Source organism: Ovis aries, chromosome 12, assembly GCF_016772045.2.
Source record: "Ovis aries strain OAR_USU_Benz2616 breed Rambouillet chromosome 12, ARS-UI_Ramb_v3.0, whole genome shotgun sequence".
In the NCBI taxonomy this organism is placed as follows: Eukaryota; Metazoa; Chordata; class Mammalia; order Artiodactyla; family Bovidae; genus Ovis; species Ovis aries.
The window spans coordinates 3561587-3584685 of NC_056065.1; the positions used below are offsets into that span (position 1 = coordinate 3561587).

At 52.1% G+C, this 23099-nt stretch overlaps 1 protein-coding gene across 5 annotated transcripts in view; it reads right to left on the bottom strand.

Moving 5' to 3' along the window:
* Positions 1–23099, bottom strand: part of RAB7B (RAB7B, member RAS oncogene family) — a 40118-nt gene that overhangs the window by 9749 nt on the left and 7270 nt on the right. For 2 of the 5 annotated variants that reach the window (XM_042256999.1, XM_042257000.1), the window contains 4 exons: positions 21490–21558; positions 20880–21006; positions 19913–20128; positions 10620–10745 (listed from right to left, as the gene is read on the bottom strand). In XM_042256999.1, coding sequence (XP_042112933.1) covers positions 10620–10745; positions 19913–20128; positions 20880–21006; positions 21490–21542 — 522 coding nt within the window. In that variant the 5' untranslated portion in view covers positions 21543–21558. Of the gene's footprint in view, positions 1–2045; positions 4013–10619; positions 10746–15579; positions 15745–18261; positions 18381–19912; positions 20129–20879; positions 21007–21489; positions 21559–23099 lie in introns of those variants that run through there. The other 3 variants (XM_004013563.5, XM_027976225.2, XM_042257002.1) reach the window with 3 other exon arrangements.

Here is a 23099-nt window from a genome sequence, read left to right on the forward strand (position 1 = left end):
GAGGGAATGATTCCAAGAGAAGGATGAGGTGGGATGTGAAGCGAGGAGGGGAAGCCTCTGAAAGATGAGGCCAAGGCCTCCCCCCATGGGCTGTTCTGGGGCTTCACTGGTATGAGGAAGGCTCTCAGCAGCGTTTCTGTTCCTGCACTGCCAACACCGCTTCACGTGGTTTTTTGCTCCCCTCCAAGCCTACGAGCTTATTTTTACTTTGTCTGTACTTTAGCAAGGGAAATCCACTGTCTGATCTTCTAATCCCTTGCTCCCTACCCCCTCCACTCAACACACACACACACACACAGAGGCACACACTGGTCCTGGTACAGTGGTGCAGGCCGCTGCCCTCTAATGGAACTAAACTTCCCGCCATGCCTGACCCTGCTTCCAGCTTTCACCTCGGGGGGAGCCTCCAGGTGTGCATGCCACGGGTCCGGCCTCATACCGGTCCACTGTTGCAGCTGGGTCTGCTGTGCATGGCAGTGGGTCTTGGGTGTTGCCGCGGCCAATGTGGCTGCCCCTGGACTGAGCTTCTGGGAACAGGATCACATCATGGGTGCCTGCTGGTGGCTGAGAGCAGGACCTACCCCTGGCTGTGGAGGGGACAGTGGGAGCCTCTGAGGAGGAGCAAACACAGAAACAGCATTTCCCCCAATCCCCATGGGCAGTGGGGCCAGGCCAGGTTTGTTTTTTTTCCCAAGGCCCATGGGCATGTGTGGGCTTCCCTTGTGGCCCAGCTGGTAAAGACTCCGCCTGCAAAGCAGGAGACCCTGGTTTGATTCCTGGGTCAGAAATATCCTCTGGAGAAGGGATAGGCTACCCACTCCAGCATTCTGGCCTGGAGAATTCCACGGACTGTATAGTCTATGGGGTGGCTAAGAGTGGAGAAGGTGATGGCACCCCACTCCAGTACTCTTGCCTAGAAAATCCCATGGACGGAGAAGCTTGGTAGGCTGCAGTCCATGGGGTCGCTAAGAGTCGGACACGACTGAGCGACTTCACTTTCACTTTTCACTTTCATGCATTGGAGAAGGAAATGGCAACCCACTCCAGTGTTCTTGCCTGGAGAATCCCAGGGACGGGGGAGCCTGGTGGGCTGCCGTCTATGGGGTCGCACAGAGTTGGACACGACTGAAGCAACTTAGCAGCAGCAGCAGCAAGAGGGGGACACGACCGAGTGACTTTCACTTTCACGTTATGGGTGTGTGCCACACAGAGCCCTGGGCTGGATTCTCGATTATTCACTAGCAGCCTGCAGCTGCCCCTCGGAGCAGGGCTGTGGTGGGTCCAGGAAGGGCCTGGTCACCCAGTCTTGTTGGCTGGGTCCCCTCTCTGAAGGGATGCTGAGGGCAGGGCCCTGCGACTTGCTGTCCCACCCCCATGCAGGCTCTAGTGGGCTCTCCTGGGCCTGGAGTTAGAGCCCCCTCACCTTGCCTCTCGCTGCCAATACCTGCTCCTGTGGGGTGGGAACTGAGGGCCAGCCTGATTCAGACGTGGGGCTGGGGGTGAGGAGCGGCCCACAGTGTCTCAGCTGAGTTCCATCTTGAGACTGGTCACTAGCATGTCCCTTAGTCGTGATAGGAGGGAGGCTGTGGGCTGCGGCCCCTACTCTCCACCCGCATGCAAACATTCGGTCCTGGCTCCTGACTCCAGACAAGACTCAGAATGTGTGGTTTGGGCCTGGGGTTGGATCTCCACGTGACTTTTGCAGAGACAGAACCTTTTATCTCCAAGCAGCTCAGCTGGTCCTGGCCAGGGTCTGTCATTCTGGGGAGCCCTGAGAACACGCGTACTTAGTCATGACTTCCTAAGCAGGTGGTCCCTGCGCTCAGAAGGACCCCATGCTTGTTTTAACAGTTCAGCGTCACCGTCTTGGAACTTGCGATTTTTGGACAAGGCACAAGGCGTTTTCATTTTGCAGTGAGCACTGACCGGTACGGTCCTATTTCACGTTTTGATGTCTTTGTCTTCCCTTTTAGTATCTTTTGAATTTTGAACTATGCAGATATTGAAAAAAAAAAAAGACTTTAAAAGCCAAATACCACAAAGGATTAAAACTAAGAAAGACGTTTATTATCTGTCGTGCACATTTAGAATGGTCCCTAGGCCCACTGAAGTGCACAAGCTGTGGTACACATTCCATGCACCACGCATCCAGTCCACAGTCCCACTGCCCCCGGGAGAGCAGACACGCAGAGTGCCGCCCCCACAAAGGACGCAGAGCCAGAGCTGTGCGCGGGGCCGCCTGCTCCTGTGGGGAGAAGGGGTTCCCCAAACTCTTACTGACCCCTCACCTGCCCTTTCCTCTACCTCTGGGCAAATCTTCAGTGCCAGGTGACGCTTGGAAGTCCAGTGCTCACATTCAGAGAAGGGTACTGCTGTGTTGACAGGAGACTTCCGTGGTGGGCATGGATGTGGCCGCGGAAACCCTGGGGGTGGTCAGTCATCTCGCCTACTCCCTTCAGGTTGGGCTCTGTAAATGCTGCTCATCACCAGCAGAAAAAGAAGGTTATGGCTGTAGCATCTGCAGGAACAGACTCCCCAGCGTTCCAGTATTTATCACCGATGCTGATTTCTTGCCTGAATCACCGATGCTGCAGTTTTTGCCCACCTTTCAGTAGGATTAAGAAATTGGTATGTTTCTGCCTCATGAATCTCGAAGGACTGAAAATGCCCGGAGCCAAAGAAAGAGCTCTGAGCATCTCAGCAGACGAAAACTGCGGCCCTTCCAGCGTCCATCGAGCCGCCCTTTCCCGCTCTGCTGGGAGGCGCACTGCTGCCCTCTGGTGGCCGGCTGGCAAGGAGTCTTCCAGGGGTGGGGGTGGGGGTGGGGGTCCACTTTGTCCCTGGAATAGCAGCTTTGAGTTCTCAGGTTAATGAGTGTCTTTTCACTGTCCCTGGAATAAAACAAGCTTGTCCTTGACTTGGAGCCTTGGCCCTTGCTTCTACCTGTCTTCAGAATGCTCTTCATCCAATTCAGATGGCAGCCGTTTTCTCATTCTCCAGCCTTTGGGCCAGTGTCGCTTCCCCAGGGAAGCCCTCCTGGGCTACCTTGGCTGAAACAGCACCTAACCCCACCCTCCGCCCTTCTCTCTCCCATCACCTCGCTTACCTGCTAATTGAAAACATCTCAAATTCTGGGTTTCCTGCCTCCCCCTCTCCAGAACGTCAGACCAGGAGAGCAAGGTCTTTGTTACACGCGTCCCTGGACCTCAAGGCATCGTACGTAGTAGATACACAAAAGGACTTGTGGAGTGAATGGCCAGTGTGTCTCCACAAGAGCGCCTGGGATTGAAGCTGAGCTTCTGGTCCTCAGGAGCCACAGGATGTGGGCAGGGCGCGCGCCACCCTCGTGTGACAGACGAACCAGCGGAGGCTGCAGCCTACCAGCAAGGAGACACACACGGCCCGGTGGGGGGGGGGGGGGCGGGAGGGCGGTCTTCCTGTGCTCCTTCTGTCCTGCGCTGCGGGGGGGACAGACAGATGGTGTCCCAGGCCTGACCAGCTGCTGCCAGGGGTTGAGGGGACCTCCTCCCCGGCCCTGGTTGCAGGGATCCTGGTCCACAGCTGTGCGGCGGCTCTGAGGGGGTGGGGTGCGGTGGGCGCGCTGAGGAAGGCCGGTCCATCGCCTCCGCACGCAGGGGCCCGGGTGCAGGGATGCGCCTTCCAAAGCAGGAGGTGTCTGGGGAGGGCGCAGGGCAGGAAAGCCGGGGCCAGCGAGGGGGCCGTGACTCCTCTGGGACTCGGCTGGGACGTCCCGGTTCGGCCCTGACTGTCTGCACTCCGCCTGAGGCAGGGCTGGTCTGGAGGCGAGGGCCGCGGCTGGCCTCGGAGCCTGGCTGCGGTCTGAGCGCGGGCGGCCGGCGGGGCTGGGGGCCCGGGTGGCCAGCTCGGCGCACGCTCCGTCCTTGGGCGCGCAGAGCCGGGGTCCGGAGGGTCAGCAGCATCTGCTCTTGGGCTGGTCTTCCGGTGAGAGCTTGATGGAGTCTGTGAGGTAACTCTCTAAGATGCTTCGATACTGCGGAAGGAAAAGAGGCGTTAGCGTTCGCCTCTCCGCGGGCCGAGCTCCCGCTGCCCTCTATTTCTCAATGGCCGGTGGTGGTCGGGCTTTCTGTTCGCTAGCCTTGTGCAGCTGGGAGGCCCAGGGGAGGTCTTCCCCGCCCGCTCCTGCCTCACCGCCTTCTCCAGCTCCTTCAGCGGAGCCCAGAGCAGGCCGGCGGCTGCATGGCCGGGACACCCTAGAGGGAGCGGCTGAGAGATGGGGGCTCCGCAAGAAGCAAACACGTGAGGAAGGGCTGGCTCCCAGGCCCGGTGCCCCGAGTTCTGGGCCGTAAGGCTGAACTACTGCTCAGCCTGAGGGTGGCAGCGAGCGGCGGGGCATCAGAGGACCTTCTTGTGCGTCTTGGGGGCCGCCATCGTGAGGGCGAAGCAGCCCAGGTCTCCTGACCTCCAGCCGGGTCCCCTCACTCACCATTCTCCAGAGAGGACAACCCAGGGGACGTCTGACCTCAGGTGACAGAGATGAGAGCCCACTGCTTGTGCCTGCAGAAGATGTCCCTGCGGACGTCCCCACACCCCAACCTTCTGTGTCCAGCTCCCAACCTCCCCTCCATCCTCTGTCCCTCCCACGTCCAGGGAGCCCTCCCAAAAACAGACTCAATGTTTCTACTGGGCCTTTTTGCCTCTCTGCCCAGCCTCCCAAAGTCTCCTGTCTCAGCAAGGTACAGAGAAAGCCTGCGGTCAGTCTGACAGGCCTCTGCCCACCCGGCTGGCCACCCCTCTGCCATGAGCCGCCCTTCTTGGCACAGGGGTGAGGCGGGGAGGCCGACCTCCTGCAGGAGATGGGCCTCTTCTTGGGGGGTCACGTCTCTTTCCCTGCTCACGCTCCCCCGTCTCTGAGCTCCCAGCCTTTACGCTCCTCCCACGGCGGGTGTTGTGTGTGTGATGGTGAGTGGATCACTCACCACCCACACCAGTGGATATGCCAATGTGGACCTGAGCTGGGAACCAGCCTCCTCCATGCGGCTGTCTCAAGTGTCCCTCCGAGGGGACAATTTCCAAAATGATGTCTGTGCCTTTACTTCCTCTGTGGGTCCCAGCTGGGGAATGTCAACCAGATCCTTAGTGCCCATGACTCTGGATCCCAGGAGGCTGCTTCGCCCTCACGATGGTGGCCCCCAAGATGCACAAGAAGGTCCTCTGATGCCCCACCGCTCACTGCCACCCTCAGGCTGAGCAGTAGTTCAGCCTGACAGCCCAGAACTCAGGGCACCGGGCCTGGGACCCAGCCCTTCTTCACGTGTTTGCTTCTTGCAGAGCCCCCATCTCTCAGCTGGTAGGGTGTCCTGGCCAGCAGAGCACAGCTCCCCTTAGTCAGCCCGGATGATGGGCCTAGAGTAGCCCCCAGCAAATTCTCTGGGGAAATTAGAATTTTCTTTGTCGTGTATGCACGCGTGCATGGTGAATCCCTTCAGTTGTGTCCGCCTCTTTGCGACCCTGTGGACTGTAGCCCTCTAGGCTCCTCTGTCCATGGGATTCTCTGGGCAAGAATACTGGAGTGGGTTGCCATGTCCTCCTCTGGAGAATCTTCCCCACCCGGGGATGGAACCCATGTTTCTTACATCTCATGCACTGGCAGGTGGGTTCTTTAGCACTAGCGCCACCTGGGAAGCCTTGTCATATATATATATATTAATAGCAAGTATTAGTTTTGGGGAGTGGGGGCCAGCATCTCCCAGTGAAAGCCTGTCCCTCCAGGGATGTCTCACGCCAGCCCTGTATCTCCCTCTGCTGGGGAGGATCCTAGCCCACTGCTTGTAGACCCAGCCTGCAGACCTCAGATTCCCCCAGCTCCTCACCCCAAGAGAGCAGACTCCTACCCAGAGGTGCCCAAGCAGAGAAAATGGCTCGAGAAGCTCCTTCTCCCAGCACCGCCGAGGCCTGGTGTGCGGGCTGGGGTCTGCACGGCTCGGGACACCGCCTAGTCCTGCAGTCAGTCCCTTCTGCAGGGCCTGCGCGCTCCATTGAGTGGACTGCGATTAAAAGCCTGACGCTTCTGAGCCTCACCGGGAGGGGCAAGGTGGAGACGAGCATTACTGTTTAGGCTGACAGATCCACTGCTTCCAGAAAGACAGGCTTTTGAAAGGAGCCTCTTATTGTGGTATTCTGTCAGGCCTCCTCTCACCGGGAACGACAAAGGCACCTTGGCTGGAATCAGAACATTTTCTTGGACCTGTTGGGCCAGGAGGCTGGGCCTGCTGTTTCATCACCCCGAGAGTGCCCCAGCCTCACATCCAGGCCGGTTGAGACCATGAGGAGAGCCTGGGCCTCAGCCTCAGTTGCTGGACTTGGGGAGGAGAGTCTGAGCTGCCGGAGTAGCTGCGCACTTTCTGAGCCGCTTTGCGCTTTGCGGAACAAACAGAATGCTGCTTCGGAAGACGTGAGAGGCCTGCTCATCCGTTACACAGGTAAAGACTGAGGTCTTCAGGCCGGCTCTCTTCACCCAGTAATAGTCACATCCTCCCCAGGGTCACGTCAGCCCTGAGCTCTTTCTGTTTATGACATCATTTCACTCGATAAGGGCATCATCTCAATCCTCGGGTTTCCTACAGAGCTTCCAAGCCACCAGCAGGCCATAATTAGCCTCCCTGTGAAATTCAGACCACTGACTTCTTGGCAAGTTTGTGCATGCCGAGTGACATGACACCTAGAATCCTAACACACCATTTCGGTGAGGATGTGGCTGTGAGTCTGTCTCTCCGAGCCTGGTCACCTCATGACCCTGCCTTTACATCCTACACCCCAAGGACCTTATAAAAGTCCTGTAATTTCACTAGGCTCAGCTGTTAGTCAGCCTGCCTTCTCCCAGACATGGTAATTATGTCTTTCTCTAATTAACCCAAAAGGAACTGGGCCTCCACACTGCGGCCCACGCCAGGCCTAACCAGCCCAGCAGGGGTGGTATTGCCAGCTTGGTAAGAGCAAAATCCTATCAGCCCAAATCCCCCAAAGCAGGCGGGTTCCCCTTCTTTGATTATGAGGGCATTCTTTTTTAAAAACTAAATAATTAATTTTAATTGGAGGCTAATTACTTTACAAGATTGTAGTGATTTTGTCATACACTGACATGAATCAGCCATGGGTGTACATGTGTCCCCCATCCTGAACCCCTCTCCCACCTCCCTCCCCATCCCATCCCTCAGGGTCATCCCAGTGCACCAGCCCTGAGCACCCTATCTCATGCATCGAACCTGGACTGGCAATCTGTTACACATATGGTAATATACATGTTTCAATGCTATTCTATGAGGGGCATCATAACCATGAATAGCTAAACACCTGATCCTTTCAAGTGGCCAGATTGGGACACTAAAGTAACTATCTGCCTTCTCTCCTTTCAGAATGCAAACTGAGCACCTCTTCTGGTATTCTACCTGTAAATCGCTCCTTCCATCCAGAGCTCGCTGCAGAACTCAGACGTTCCAAGGAAGCCGTGTGCCCCATCGCTCCTCCTCTTGTGAGGCTTCTGCTGTCCCTCGTCTCTTTTCTATCTTGGTCGATAGCATCACTAATCAATCATTCCTACGTTTGGCAAGCTAGAAACCTCGTCATCAACTTCAGCAGCTCCTGATTCCTTCTCTCCTCTATTTGATCATCATCAACCATCAATAGCGCTCCCTCCAAAGTCTCTTAAATCCACCGCATCCTTGTCATCTCCATCTTCTCATGCCTGTACCTTCAGAACCACCCATCAAGCTCATCTTCCCTGCAGCATGAAACTTCCCTGCGCTTTCGTTTAAAAATAGCTACCTTTTAGGGCCTGCTCTCGTGGTCTAGGGATTAAGAATGCAGGTTTGATCTAAGAGTCACATGCCTCGGGGCAGCGAAACCCACATGCTATCACTACTGAGTCCAGGTGCCACAACGAAGACCCAGTGAAACCAAAATAAATGAATAGAAACCGCTACCTTTCCTTCATAGCCTTCTCTGGACCACCACATTACTTTATCTAGAGGAAGACACTATTACTTGTACTGTAAAGGGAGGGAAGCGATGGCTTAAGGAAGCACGTGACTTGTCAAGGACACAGTGAGTAAGAGCGGGATTTAAAGCCAGATCCGCTGATTCAGAACCCAGCTCTTCCCACCCCAGGCTGGGCTCCCTCCGTCATCCTCCTCTCCAAGGATTCTGGACTGCTGTGCATGAGCACATGCGAAGGAGAGACAGGTCCTTGGAGGAAATGTCCTTGAAAACTCTTCTTTGACCTTAAAATAGAGTTTTGCAAACTCCAGCTTCACCTTAAAAACCCACATGTGTTTCTACATTCTTCGTCCTAGTACGTATGTTTGTTTTAGCGCAAAATGTTTCTCCTCCAAATTTCTCAATAACGGGGACATAGCAGGAGGACAGACCCTGGCTTCCAGGCCCCGGGGGGCTCCTGTGTGGCCCAGGGGTCTGGCAGTGGGTCTAGAGACGACGGGCCTATCATATGCAGTCTGAGGTCTGGTCGGGGCTCAGCAGGCCTCCATGGCCTGCTGCTGTTGAGGTCGAGAGCCTTGCTGCTCACCTTGGCCCAGCGCCCCCAGCTTCCTCCAGGCCACATCTCCCCCTCGTACAAATGGAGCCCGTGGCGGTCCCTCACATGAGCCCCGGGGACTCACACCTGGGCCGCTGTCATGCCCTTCTTGCTGCCCTTCTGCAGCTGCTGCTCACACCTGCACCGGCCTAGCCGTCCACCTGCAAACTGTCTGTCATCTCAGCATCCAACCGACAGGCCCCTTCTCCGGGTAGGCATCCTAACCGGCCTTGCCACCAGTGCCTCTCAGTCACGCTGATGCCTTGGCCATTCTCCTCCCCCCCCCCCCCCCCCCCCCCACCCCCGCCCATGGCACTTTCCTCACCCCCCGACCGTCTTTTGTGGATGCCTTAATCCTCTACCTGACCACGGGCCAGGAGGTCTGCATCGCTAGCCCTGGCCTGACATCTCAAGAATTTTTATGGGATGGAATTATTTCTGTTTTATAGGTGAGGAAACTGAGGCTCAGAGGAGTCATAGGTCTTGCCCAGGAGTCCACCTGAAAGCATAAGGCCAGGATCCAGCTGAGGCCAGTCTGACTGTGGATATCGCGCCTTCGGCCTCTAGACTTCCCATCGTAGGTTCCCTCCATCATCATGAGGGACTGACTCGGGGTTGCCAGTCCACCCTCTTGACAAGTAAGGCCGTTGGGAAGAAAACAAGACAAGACAGGCTAACATCTAATAACGCCGCTGCGTCAGGACAGAGGCACAGCAGGAAGGACATGGCTTCAGGAATGAGGACATGCCTTCTCCAGGGAGGACGGATGCTCACCGCACACAGACACGGGCTGGTGGAGCTGATGGAGCTTCCCTGTGAGGAGGCATTTGGTGATCACAGCACCGTGTGTGTGGTGGATCGTCGATCACGCGTCACCCTACAGGGTCAAGCAGCTGCCCGCGCCTTCCAGGGAATGGCCTAAGCAGGCACGTCTGTGCTACCAACTGGGTTACAGAGCTGCGCTTGACCAAGCGCTGGAGATAGTCAGCCCCTGCTTCCCACCAAAGGAGACGGTGAGGGCGGGTGGCCTGGAGGGCATGTATTAAGAATAGCCCGCGAGGACAAACCCTAAGGTTAAGGCAATGGGGTATGAAGATGGCGAGCTTGAACCCTCTCCCTGGGCAGCTTCTGGGGGTGGCTGCTGTCCCCATGGTGGGCAGTGCCAGGCAGTGGGCTACTCTGCAGAGGGCAGCCCTCCAACCGGCTGTCCTCATCTGCTCTTTTCCTTAAAGATTAAAAATTAAAAATCACTGCTGTGATGGCCTTCTCCGTGCTTCTAAGAACCCACCTTGGCTGGATGTGGCAGAACAGTGAAACGGGCTGAGCCCCTCCCAATGCCAGTCTCTCACGGACCCTCTTCATAGTTTCCAGACTCCACACAGAATGGGACTGAAACCCTGCTAATGCTGCCGGGCAGCCCGCCCTGAGCTTCCTCTCCTCTCTCCTGCCTCCCTTCCGCAGTGCGGGCTGTGTGCCCCTCCTCTGGGGCCCCCTCACCCATCCTTGCCCACCGTGCAAAGCCTGCGCTGCAGCTGCTCCCATGGGGACCTGTCTTCTTACGAGACTGACGGGCCCTGGGGCACTGCAAGGGGCCCGGCGCAAATGGCGCACTCAAGACCTGCTTGTTGCAAGACCACACCACGGGGTCTACATCTATCCATTGTCTTGATTGGAGGATGTCAGCAAATTCTCCAGGCTTGATTATTCCCCCTGGACCAATACTTAACACCATGGGGCTGCTCTCGCATCAGTGAGGACTGAACTAGCTCATCGCTTCTGAGACTCTTACTGAATTCGAATCTCCGGGGGTGAGGTACAGGACCGTATTTTATGGAAACTCCACAAATGATAATCAGTCAGACTGAGGGACCACCAATGATGAACCCCCCCATAAAGCTAAGGAAGCTTAATGCCTCTGGAATTCTGTGGTTCCAGAATTAGAGTACTGTTGAGCTCACTCAGCGACTGATTAAGATAATGAGCAATACTGTCGCAGCCGCATCCCTCCCTGTGCCCGCCCTAGGGGGCAGCCCTGGCATGTGCCACTCACCCTCGACAGAGCCCGACTGGCCAGCATCTCAAAGGCTTGTACCACGTTGATGTCATTCTTGGCACTGACTTCAAAATAGGGAATATCCTTCTCTTTACACCAGCCTTGGGCTACCTCTTGCGGAACCTGCACGAGGGGAAGAAATGACCACCATTCCTGTATCATCTTCACCATCATCCCTGATGTCATCATGTCCCCACCACGATCATCTCCACCATCCAAGCCCCACCTTCTCCACTGCCAATCCCAAATACTGAGAACCTTCCATGCGGCTGTAAGCTTACGTGTGCTATTTTTGCTATTATTTTTTTTGTTAACATAAGCCAACGAGGTGGCTATTGTTAGCTCCATTTCACACACAAGGAGATTGGAGACTGGCATATGTAGGGCTGAGCAGGATTTGAACACAGGCTTGGAAGAATTAAAGCCCTCCTCACTACAGCGTCTTCCTGAGGCCTACACTGGGAGTGGCTTCTTGCCAGCAGCTCCTTCCTCAGTGCCTGCAAAGGGAGGTGGGTGCAACACACACCAGCCAGGGCCTGGGGGGAGGACCCATTCTCCTGAGCAGGCTTATCAGGCCTATGCTGCTGGGCAGAGACCCGGGTCCCTGCTAACCTTTCTTGCCCAGGAGAAAGTCCTGGGAGCAGATGATAAGCTTCTAGTCTGGGCCACATGATGGATTAGACGACTGATCATACTAACTCATTTAATCCTCTAACAACCTTGTGAAGTGGGTCTTTTTAGCTGCACTATATAGGTAAGAGAAGCAGAAGATATTAAGAAGAGGTGGCAAGAATACACAGGAGAACTGTACAAAAAAGATCTTCAAGACCCAGATAATCACGATGATGTGATCACTCATCTAGAGCCAGACATCCTGGAATGTGAAGTCAAGTGGGCCTTAGAAAGCATCACTATGAACAAAGCTAGTGGAGGTGATGGAATTCCAGTGGAGCTATTTCAAATCCTGAAAGACGATGCTGTGAAAGTGCTGCACTCAATATGCCAGGAAATCTGGAAAACTCAGCAGTGGCCACAGGACTGGAAAAGGTCCATTTTCATTCCAATCCCAAAGAAAGGCAATGCCAAAGAATGCTCAAACTACCACACAATTGCACTCATCTCACATGCTAGTAAAGTAATGCTCAACATTCTCTAAGCCAGGCTTCAGCAATATGTGAACTGTGAACTTCCAGATGTTCAAGCTGGTTTTAGAAAAGGCAGAGGAACCAGAGATCAAATTGCCAACATCCACTGGATCATGGAAAAAGCAAGAGAGTTCCAGAAAAACATCTACTTCTGCTTTATTGACTATGCCAAAGCCTTTGACTGTGTGGATCACAATAAACTGTGGAAAATTCTGAAAGAGATGGGAATACCAGACCACCTGACCTACCTCTTGAGAAATCTGTATGCAGGTCAGGAAGCAACAGTTAGAACTGGACATGGAACAGACTGGTTCCAAATAGGAAAAGGAGTACGTCAAGGCTGTAAATTGTCACCTTGCTTATTTCACTTCTATGCAGAGTACATCGTGAGAAACGCTGGGCTGGAAGAAGTACAAGCTGGAATCAAGATTGCCGGGAGAAATATCAATAACCTCAGATATGCAGATGACAACATCCTTATGGCAGAAAATGAAGAAGAACTAAAGAGCCTCTTGATGAAAGTGAAAGAAGAGAGTGAAAAAATTGGCTTAAAGCTCAACATTCAGAAAATGAAGATCATGGCATCTGGTCTCATCACTTCATGGGAAATAGATGGGGAAACAGTGGAAACAGTGTTAGACTTTATCTTTTTGGGCTCCAAAATCACTGCAAATGGTGACTGCAGTCATGAAATTAAAAGACGCTTACTCCTTGGAAGGAAAGTTATGACCAACCTAGATAGCATATTCAAAAGCAGAGACATTACTTTGCCAACTAAAGTCCGTCTAGTCAAGGCTATGGTTTTTCCTGTGGTCACATATGGATGTGAGAGTTGGACTGTGAAGAAGGCTGAGCGCCGAAGAATTGATGCTTTTGAACGGTGTTGTTGGAGAAGACTCTTGAGAGTCCCTTGGATTGCAAGGAGATCCAACCAGTCCATTCTGAAGGAGATCAGCCCTGGGATTTCTTTGGAAGGAATGATGCTAAAGCTGAAACTCCAGTACTTTGGCCACCTCATGCGAAGAGTTGACTCACTGGAAAAGACTCTGATGCTGGGAGTGATTGGGGGCAGGAGGAGAAGGGGACGACAGAGGATGAGATGGCTGGATGGCATCACTGACTCAATGGACATGAGTCTGAGTGAACTCCGGGAGATGGTAATGGACAGGGAGGCCTGGCTTGCTGCGATTCATGGGGTCGCAAGGAGTCGGACACGACTGAGTGACTGAACTGAACTGAACTGATAGGTAAGAGGGCTTCCCTGATAGCTTAGTTGGTAAAGAATCTGCCTGCAATGCAGGAGACCCCGGTTCAATCCCTGGGTCAGAAAGATTCTTGGGCTTCCCTGTGGCTCAGCTGGTAAAAAATCTGCCTGCAATGTGGGAGACCTGGGTTTAGTCCCTGGGTTGGGAAGATCCCCTGGAGAAGGGAAAGGCCTTATCCTCCAATATCCTTGCCTGGAGAATTCCATGGACTGTATAGTCCATGGGGTTGCAAAGAGTCAAACACGCCTGAATGACTTTCACTCACTTGTAAATAAGACCCCTGAGGTCAGAGTTTCAGCAGCTTGCCTCAGATCACACAGCTAAGAACGGCAGAGCTCAGAGGCAGCTCCAGCCCCGCCCTCTCACTCCGCCTGCACTGCCCTCTGCTGGGCCCTGCGCAGGAACTGTGCTCTGTTGTCTCCCACTGGACTCTAGCTTTCTTAGCTCAGAAAGAAACAAAGAAAGTAAAAGTGAAGTCACTCAGTCGTGTCCAATTCTCTGCGACCCCATGGACTGTAGCCTGCCAGGTTCCTCTGTCCATGGCATTCTCCAGGCAAGAATACTGGAGAGCGTTGCCATTTCCTCCTCCAGGGGATCTTCCCGACCCAGGGATCGAACCCAGGACTCCTGCACAGCAGGTAGACTCTTTACTGTCTGAGTTGAGAGCTCAGAGTCAGGACTTTTTAGCTCTTGGCCTGGCTCTACAAGCCACTCTGTTCAGGCTGAATGAATACACCTCTACCCAAATGTAAATACCAATCACAGTTTGAGGCCATTGCCTTGGAGAAGGCTCTGGCAGCTCTGCAGTTTACCTCCAAAGACCATTGGCTCCGCTGAGTTTAGTCTAATCAGTTATTTGGGGGAATAAGGAATGACCATATGTTGATATTTGCTGTGCCTGGAACTTTATAACCATTGTTTCATTTTGTTTAAGGTAGCCAAGGTTTTTCTCATAACAAAGAATGACTCAGCTCCTTTTCCTGAACACCGGGCAGCCAGGGGGAGATCTGAGACTATCCTTTGTCTCCTGCAGGTTCGGGAAAGTCTGTCTTCCTGGGGTTAAAGGAGCTCCACTTTTGCCTGTCTCTTTGGTCCTTGCTGTTCTGGCCCCAGGTCCAGGCACTGGGGTTGGCTGAGTGGCCTGCCCCCTGGGGTGTCCGGACGGCATCCCCACACCCCCTTCCTTCCCCAGCCTCCTGGGAGCTGCTGTGCTGGAGCAGAGCAGGGAGCGGCCCCGGCGCTGGCCTTGGCCTCTGGTCCTAAGGTCCTCCTGCCTCGTGGTGCGAGGGGCTCCCCAGCAGCCAGGACGGCCCCCTCCCCTGGAGCATAAGCGCCCCTGACCCGGCGAACAACCAAGATGCCTCACAGCTCGGGCAAAATCCTGAGCTATGTGGATGAAGCGTCGAGGATGGCCAGGTTGCTGATTATGGTTGTCCTCACCAGTAACACACACATAATCGACCATTAGAAATTAACATGTTGCAATATGTCGATGGCATCTTAGGAGTGCAAAGGGCTTTGTATCTTTTAAAGTCCTTGAAAAGACTTTAGGGCAAGGACTGGACTTCCTCTTCTTGCTCCCTCCTTCTTTATATCCTGCCCCCCCACCAGGTGACGAGCATCTTTCTGGGCACACTGTTGGTCCTTGGGAGTTGCAGAAAACATGGAAGCGAACTGAAATGAACTCAAGTGCCTCTGCTTTTCCGGGAGGCAGGGAGCTTCTTCATATCTCACGGCGTGAGAAGCAGAAGCCCAGACTGGTGCCCAGGTTCACCCAGAGACAGAGCTAGGAAGATAAGCCCTCATGTACAGTGATACATAGGTACAGCCCCTTCTCTGCCGTGGACCGTGACCGACCCTGCCCGCTGCCTGGCGTGACAGGCATTTATCTCATTTCTCCCCGCTCCTTCTCTGTCCAGTTTTTACAGAGTGGTTAAATACATACTCCAGAATATCAGTTGAGATTGTGTTGCGAATTAACCTTCTTTTTATAATCCCCCCACGTCTTCCAGTCAACCTCAGAAAGTTGCCACGGGGAAAAAATGACCCACACGGCAGTTTTCATTTTTCCTTCCCAATTCTAGCACCAGCTTCATGATTTTTAAAATCTTGTTGTCTTTTATTTATAAAATAACAGTTATATATATCTGAGGCTCTGACTGTAGACATAAACTCAGGTTGTGGTACATGGAGACATGGGAAGGGTGAAAACTTTGGAAGTGTTACTCCGTTGATTTTTGTTTTGGCTGATGTGTGTGTGAGCCAAGTTGCTTCAGTCATGTCTGACTCTTTGCTACCCTATGGGCTGTAGCCACCAGGCTCCTCTGGCCTTGACAATATACTGTTAATGGTCTTCCCAGGTGGTGCTACTGGTAAAGAACCCAACTGCCTAAACAGGAAGCATGAGAGATGTGGGTTTGATCCCTGGGTCCGGACGATCCCGAGGAGGGCATGGTAACCCACTCTAGTATTCTTGCCTGGAGAGTCCCGTGAACAGAGGAGCCTGGTGGGCTACAGTCCACAGGGTCACAAAGAGTAGAACATAACTGAGGTGACTTAGCATGCACACATGCTATTAACATTTTATTTTTCATCAGCGGTCAAACGTTTGACAAAATTAGTCCATTTTGCAGACGTTTATCTATGATGCTTTTCCATCTCGTATGCATCTAAAATGATCAATTGTGTGTCTTGAGACAGGTCAGATACATTCTAAACCAATAAAAAATAACGGAGAATATCTTCAGAAAACATAATCCCAACGTTATGCATCAGCAGTAAATCAGAACCTGCCTACCTGAGAGCAAAGAATTTACATCCTAATGAATAAATTCCTCATAGCACAGATGCTAGCAGAGCTGTTTTTTTTTTAACAGTTTTTTTTTTTTTCACTTTTACCTCTGTAAAACAGGTAGAGACTTTAAGAAAAACCTAAGTCAGCAATTTCTTTACAATTATCCTGGTGAGATATTGATTGATTGATTATGGTAAAATACACACAAATATAAAATATAAAAATATATATAATATATAAATATAAAATTTAAACTTTATATAAGTATAATATATTTTATATAATTATATATTTAATGTAATTGTATTATATGTTCATATATTTTATATAAATATAAAATGTGTCATTTTGGCTATACTGAAGCGTCCAGTTCAGTGGCATCAGTACATCACATCACTGTGCAACCATCATCAATGCTCATATCCCCAGCTCAGTCAGTAAAGAATCTGCCTGCAGCGCAGGAGACCCGGGTTCAGTCCCTGGGTGGGGAAGATCCCCTGGAGAAAGGAATTTCAACTCACTCCAGTATTCTCGCCTGGAGAATCCCATGGCAGAGGATTGGTAGGATACAGTCCATGGGGTGGCAATCCACAGGGTCGTGAAGAGTTGGACACGACTGAGCGACTAACACTTCATCATGCCACATCTAGCATATGTGTTTTAAATACTCATTTTCTTTTTGTTAAGTAGGAAGAACTTCCCTATATTTCCAGCCCACACACCAGAGATATTAAATTAAGAAGGTGGGTAACAATCTCTTTCATGTATTAAGATTGCCATGTGCTTTATAGCATCATTGCCTGTGAGCCTCAAATAACCTCATGAAATCTGAGTCTGGTGTCCAAAGCTGGAACTAGCCAAAGACACACATGAATTTGAGCTTACAGAAGGTGGTCCTTCAGGGTCCTTATCCACTCAGCCCTGTGAAAGTGAGGACTATCTGCAGCCCACTCTCCAAGCCCGGGCTTCGCCTCTCAGGGTCGGCAGCATCCTCTGCCCGGTCTGTGCCCTTGGAGGGCGGCTGCCTCCCAGCCTCACCTCTGGCTCCCCATCCCGGGTCTCTGGATCAAAGTCCGTCTGCGAGCCCCACTCGCAGCTCCTCCTCTGCACGTCCCTGTGCTCGTTTCATGCCTGTGAGCACTTCCTCACCTCTCTTCCTCCCCTCTCTTCCTCCGGCTTGCCCCACTGCAAATCCTGTCGCCTTCTCCAGGGGGAGGGCGCTTTCCACACCCTGTTCAGCACAGATTCCAGAGATGGAGTTGGGCTTGCCTGGGGCTTCACTGCTTCTTTCAAACCTTTATTCTTCCTCTCTCTGCAGAACAAAGCTCATGCCCCTGCAGCTGGGACTGGATGCCTCTACCCTTCTGAGTCATCACTTTACGCCTCCCATTGGGTACCCTCATTCCTTGGAGGCTCGTGATCTGGTGAAGCTTCCTTTCCATGCAGCCCCGAGCCTCACACTTCTTTCCCCTCCCACCATCTCCACCATCTCCCCATTCCGCCTGCCCCTCCAGGCCCAGCCCAGGGCCTCCATGAACCTTTACATGTGGTCTCTTTTTCCCTTCCTCCTTTTGCCTGCTCTTCAACCTCCGGCAGCCCCCTGGTTCTTCAGCCTCTCTTAGTCTCTCCTCTTCCCTCCGTGGGTCTCAGCGCCCTCACAGCTCTGTTCTTCAGCTGCTCTTGTCTGGAAAAACCTTCCCTCAGGTCCCTGGCCTTCACCCCATGCACTGCTGTTGAAGAAAACCACAACCCGGACTCCGCTCAGCTGGTCTCCTGGTCTCCTCCCGTAGCAGAGCCCTTGCTGCACCATCAGTCCCGCGCTCCGTCCTTGGCCAACTCCTTCACCTCTTTCTCTCCACAGTACCTGGCGCAGCCTCACCATGATGCTCAAGACTCCTTCTTGCCTCCTTTCCTCCTCCCTCTCAACAGAAGATGCTGCCTCTTACCTCACTGAGGGAAAGTCAGACTCTCAGTCTTGAACACCCTTGACCTCCCACCCCACGACCTACAGAAGCAAGATGCTAAAATGGAAGTTGTGGCAGAGACACTACCATCTGATAGATGCTGGACATCAAGTTGGTTGGGAGAGAGCCCACCCACGGGACCGTGCACATTTCCAAAGGTTGATGAGCAAGAATTTGCTGAATGACTCCAAGCCTTCTGGCGTCAATAGAAAAAGATTGAAAAGGAGGGTTTAGAAAGGATATTTTTTGCAGAGAACTCTGTTGGGGGAACACCCACACAAGAGGAAGACCGCATAAAGCTTCAACTCTGACCAAAAGAGGACTTCAGAGAGGCCACGTGGCAGTTGGTGGCTACAGTGGACTGGTATCTAACTGCACCCGTGGGGTTTAAGGTGAAAGGCATCAGGGCAGAGAGAGGACGGTGCCCTGAGAATGAATTACCCCAGGCTCATCAGTGCAGCCAGCACGTACCGGTGCGCCCTGGGAAGGAGAGCTCGCCAGCCTGCGGCTGTTACAAACCCTGGGAGAGCATCTGCAGGAGAAGCCGAACCGTAGGACGGAGGATGGCTCTTAAACTCCTCAATTAGGAGCTGAGGAGAGAGAGGAAGAATATGCAAGACCTTTGCCATGGGAGGTTCATTTAAATGTTCCACTGGAGGCTTCTTAGGACCCAAAGGAGTCGCCCACCAAGAGATATATCTGCTGGAGCGCACAAACCGTCTCGAGACAGTACCAGTCAAATAAAGATTTCCCTGCCCTTCCGACCACTTCTCCCTCTTTCTGCTTCACTCCTAACAGAGCCTGAACCCAGAGTCATCCTGAGAAGGGGGGGACACGTGGACGTGAAAAGCTGGCAATGGGATCTGCCTCCTAGGCCACCGTGTTCTCACCTGCTGCTGGCCCCAGTGCGAAAGTTCGAGACTGCTTGGCTGTGAACCACCTTAGGACTTTGACTCTTACTTGAGATTGAGGGTTTGTAATTAGAGAGTTGACACTAAATTTGCAACCTGAAGTAACCAGAGAATTGATGACTTCTATATTTCTATTTCCAGCATAGACTTCTCCTTTGAAGTTTCATTCTTATGTGCTCTAAAGCCTACTGGTCATCCCCAGTCAGCTGTTCTATAAGCTGCTCAAACTCAGCATGTCAAATCCAAGCTCATCTTTCTCTCTAAACAGGAGGCTCTTCCTTATGGAGGCAGTGGCTTAGCTGGAAGCACCCTCATTCACCATCCACCCTTCATCCTTCCAGATGATGCTTCGGTTCTCCTATCACTTTTTACTTGAACCCTTTTGAAAATGTGGTTCAAATATGATGACTCAGTTCCCCATTTATGGTCTCTATTTGAAACTCTAAGACAACCTGTTCAAACACTCTTTGTGGTGTCTTTTGGGTTTTGTTTGGCACAAGAACATCTTTTATAAATTACATTACTTTTACTCTTTTCTTATTAGTAGGCAACGATGAACAGAGCTTGACTCAATGCCACTGCAATAAGTAAATACCTACATAAATGTGGTCACTGCCGTCATGGAGCAAGCAGATCATTTGTTAAGTGGTTAGCCAGCTGATGTAGAATATGCTTAAGCTAATAAAAATACATATTACTATTTTCTCAGAATATCTGAAGACTCAAGGATTCATAAGTACAGACTCCCTATCTGACCTTGGGTAGAACTAATATTCTACCAAAAAAAAAAAAATTATTCTACAGGTTAATTCAAATCCCATGTGCCTACTTCTTAGGCCTGCATTCTTTCATTCCCTGTCTCTAGACAGAATTGCCTTCAGTTCTCAGCTCATATCATGATGCTATTTCTTATGTTTGCTCATGTTGTTTCTTCAGCCTGGAACCCACTTCCTCTAGGAAGCCGTTTCTATACCCTGGATTTCAGTAGATAGATGCCCTTTCACTGTGGTCCCCAAGGTGATCTCTATGATTGCTCATGATTTACCATATTGCACCATAATTATCTTTAAAATGCATCCATTATTAGACTGTGAAATTCTTAAGGTAAGGACTATGCCTGCTTCAGCTCTGTGTGTGTGGGACTTAGCCCAGCGCCTGGCATGTAGCTGGTCCTCACGTGTTTGGTGAATGGATGGATGAGCTGACGGTACCTGCCGGTCTGCCAGATCAATCTTGTTCCCCAGCACCACCATGGGGTAGGACTGCTCCATCGGAATGGTTTTGGCCAGAACATCACCCCGCCAGGTTTCCAGGGCTTCGAAGGACTCCAGGTCAGTGACATCAAAAGCCAGGACACAGCCATCAGAGCCTTTGTAGAATGTAGACACCATGGAGCGGAATCGCTCCTGGCCGCCTGTGTCCCAGATCTGGAAGAGAAAGAGCAGTAGCCCCGTGGGGCCGTGATGAGTGGCTGAAGGGACGTTCAACCAGGCCACCTCATGTCAAAGCTTCCTTTCTGGGTAGGGGGCAGATCCCTGGTAAAGGTGCATGCGGTCCTTTCATACACAGATATGAGTCTCTGTCATTCATGTACGCTACAGCATCTCTGCACTAATATTTAGCTTCCCTGATGGCTCAGACAGTAAAGAATCTACCTGTAATGCAGGAGACCCAGGTTCGATCCCCGGGTCTGGAAGATCCCCTGGAGAAGGGAATGGGTACCCACTCTAGTATTCCAGCCTGGAGAATCTAACGGACAGAGGAGCCTGGCGGGTTACAGTCCATGGGGTTGCAAAGAGCAGACACGACTGAGCAACTAACCCTTTTAAGAGTACTTTCACATCTGAGCCCTCATTTTCTCCCAGGTCAGATGTGAAAGTACTCCTGAATACCAGGATTTGCAGACACTACTGTCTGTTGCTGCTGCTCAATACTGCTGATATAGTGTGACAGCAGCCGTAAGGACATGAGGAAACAAATGGGCAGGGCTGTACTCCATTAAAACTTCATTTTCAAAAGCAGATGGAGGACCAGATTTGGCCCATGAGTTGAAGTTTGCTGATCTATGCTCTAGACGATTCTATTTCTGGGTGCACATTGCTGTGTGAGTGCCTGTCCCGGAACTGTGGGGTGACTTTCAGGCATATATGTTGAAGAGGGGATGGGAGGGCTGCTCACCTGTAGCTTCAAGGTTGTGTCATCCAGTATGATAATCTTGGAGAGGATGCTGGCCCCCAGTGTGGTCTGATAGTCTTCGTAAAATGTCTTATGCACATATTGGTGGAGGAGGGAGGTCTTTCCAACACTGAGAGAAAAAACCAGGACACGTGACACGCACCCCCATACCATTCTCAGCATCTTGCCCTTCTCACCACCGTTTCTCTCTGAGACCTTGAATTTCTAACATTTGCAGTTTGAGTAGCAAGGGACTAGGGAGTGGACTCTAGAAATAGGGACCGAGGTGAGCAGAGAAGTTTGTAGAGAGCTGAGTGCCTCCCAGCAAAATGGTCAGGCCTTTCGCGTATGTGGCAAGGCGGAGGAAGGCAGACGCTCTAAATGGTTTGCCTAGTTCACACACCCAGGTACTGTGGCATTGCTGCAGAGCTGGGTTCAAAAACCAGGTCTGTTTCTCCCACCTCAGCTCCCTTCCTTGGGGTGGAACGCCCTCCCTGGTGCCACTCTGAATCAGAAAGGGACCCGTGGAAGCAGGCAGCACATCCTGGATGTCTCACTGTCCTTGGGAGGGGCTGCTTCCCAGCCCCCAGACCCCGAGCTGAACTTGGCTTACCCCAGGGCTCCAATGATGATGAGCTTGAGGTCCACCTTCTTCCGAGGATTCATGGAGGGGCTTCAGAATCTGCAGGGAAACAGAAGTCGTCCCCAAGCTGTCCAGAGGCCCCTGTGGCCTTTGTCACTGGGGCTGGCCTCTCCTCTCCCCTGCCATGTGCAGATCACTACCAGGGGCTTGGGTGGGCTTGTTCTGCAAAGGAGGCAGATGACCGAGCAGCCCCCACACACTCCTGCCCTCACTTCTCCTGGGGTTTTCCCTGGGGCTGGAAGGATGGTGGCCCCACGGGACAGGCTCTCCTCTCACCTTTAGCTCTACCCTCCCTGCTCTTGGAGGCAGCAGCCTGGAGCACCAAGGCTGGACTGGACTGAACAGAGGCCTTGCAGACAGACAAGCCCGGAGCTGGGGTGGAGGGCAGTGCGGGAAGAGGAGATGGGGGCGGGACAAGGGGCCCATTGTTCGGACCGCAGAGAGGCCTCTGGTGGAGCGGTGCCCTCCCCCAGCCCGAGGTGCTGCTGCCTTGGCAGAATCAAAAGGCTCTTCTCTCATGCAGCTGGTGGGGGTGTAACTGGTACATGTTTCTGGAAAGCTGCTTGGCAGCCAGTAGAGAGCCTTAAAAATGTCCCTGCCCTCCACTTCTAGGAATTTGTTCTAAAAAAATTATCTGAAATGCTGGCAAAGGCTCTTGTTCAAGAATGTGCTTCCCCAGTGTCATTGATAAACATCCAACAATTAAGAAATGGTTAAAAAAATTACGGCGCAGAGTGAACTCTTAAGCAGTCATTACAGTGGAGTTTGTGAGCGTGTTATAATAATGTGGGAAAATGCTTATGCCATGGGATCTAAATGAAAAACAAAAGACACTGAACTGTAGAAACCATGCCCCCATCCCCATCCCCAGTACTGAAACGAATTCCTGTTGTGTGCGTAGTCACTCAGTCATGTCTGATTCTTTGGAACCCAATGGACTCCTCTGTCCACCAGGCTCCTCTGTCCATGGGACTTTCCAGGCCAGAATACTGGAGAGTTGCCATGCCCTCCTCCAGGGGGTCTTCCTAACCCAGGGATCGAACCCAGGTCACCCACACTGCAGGCGGATTCTTTACCATCTGAGCCACCAGGGAAGCCCAAGAATACTGGAGTGGGTAGCTTATCCCTCTCCAAGGGATCTTCCTGCCCCAAGAATCAAACCAGGGTCTCCTGCATTGCAGGCAGATTCTTTACCAGCTGAGCTACCAGGGAAGCCTGAAATGAATTCCCACCTGCATGGAAAAAGTTCTAGAAGGAAATATATAAAAAATGTAAGTGATTAATTCTGGATGGTAGAAAACTACATGATTTTACTTTTGTTCTCTATACTTTTTAGTATGTTCCTTTTTTTTTTTTTTTACAGCAAACACGTCAAACAAGTATTGTTCCTGTAAGAGGAAAACGCTTATATGTATGTATATATATATGCGTGCATGCTAAACCACTTCAGTTGAGTCCAGCTCTTTGTGCCTGTATGGACTGTAGCCCGTCAGCCTCCTCTGTCCATGGGCTTCTCCAGGCAAGAAAACTGGAGTGGGTTGCCATATTCTCCTCGAGGGGATCTTTCAGACCCAGGGATT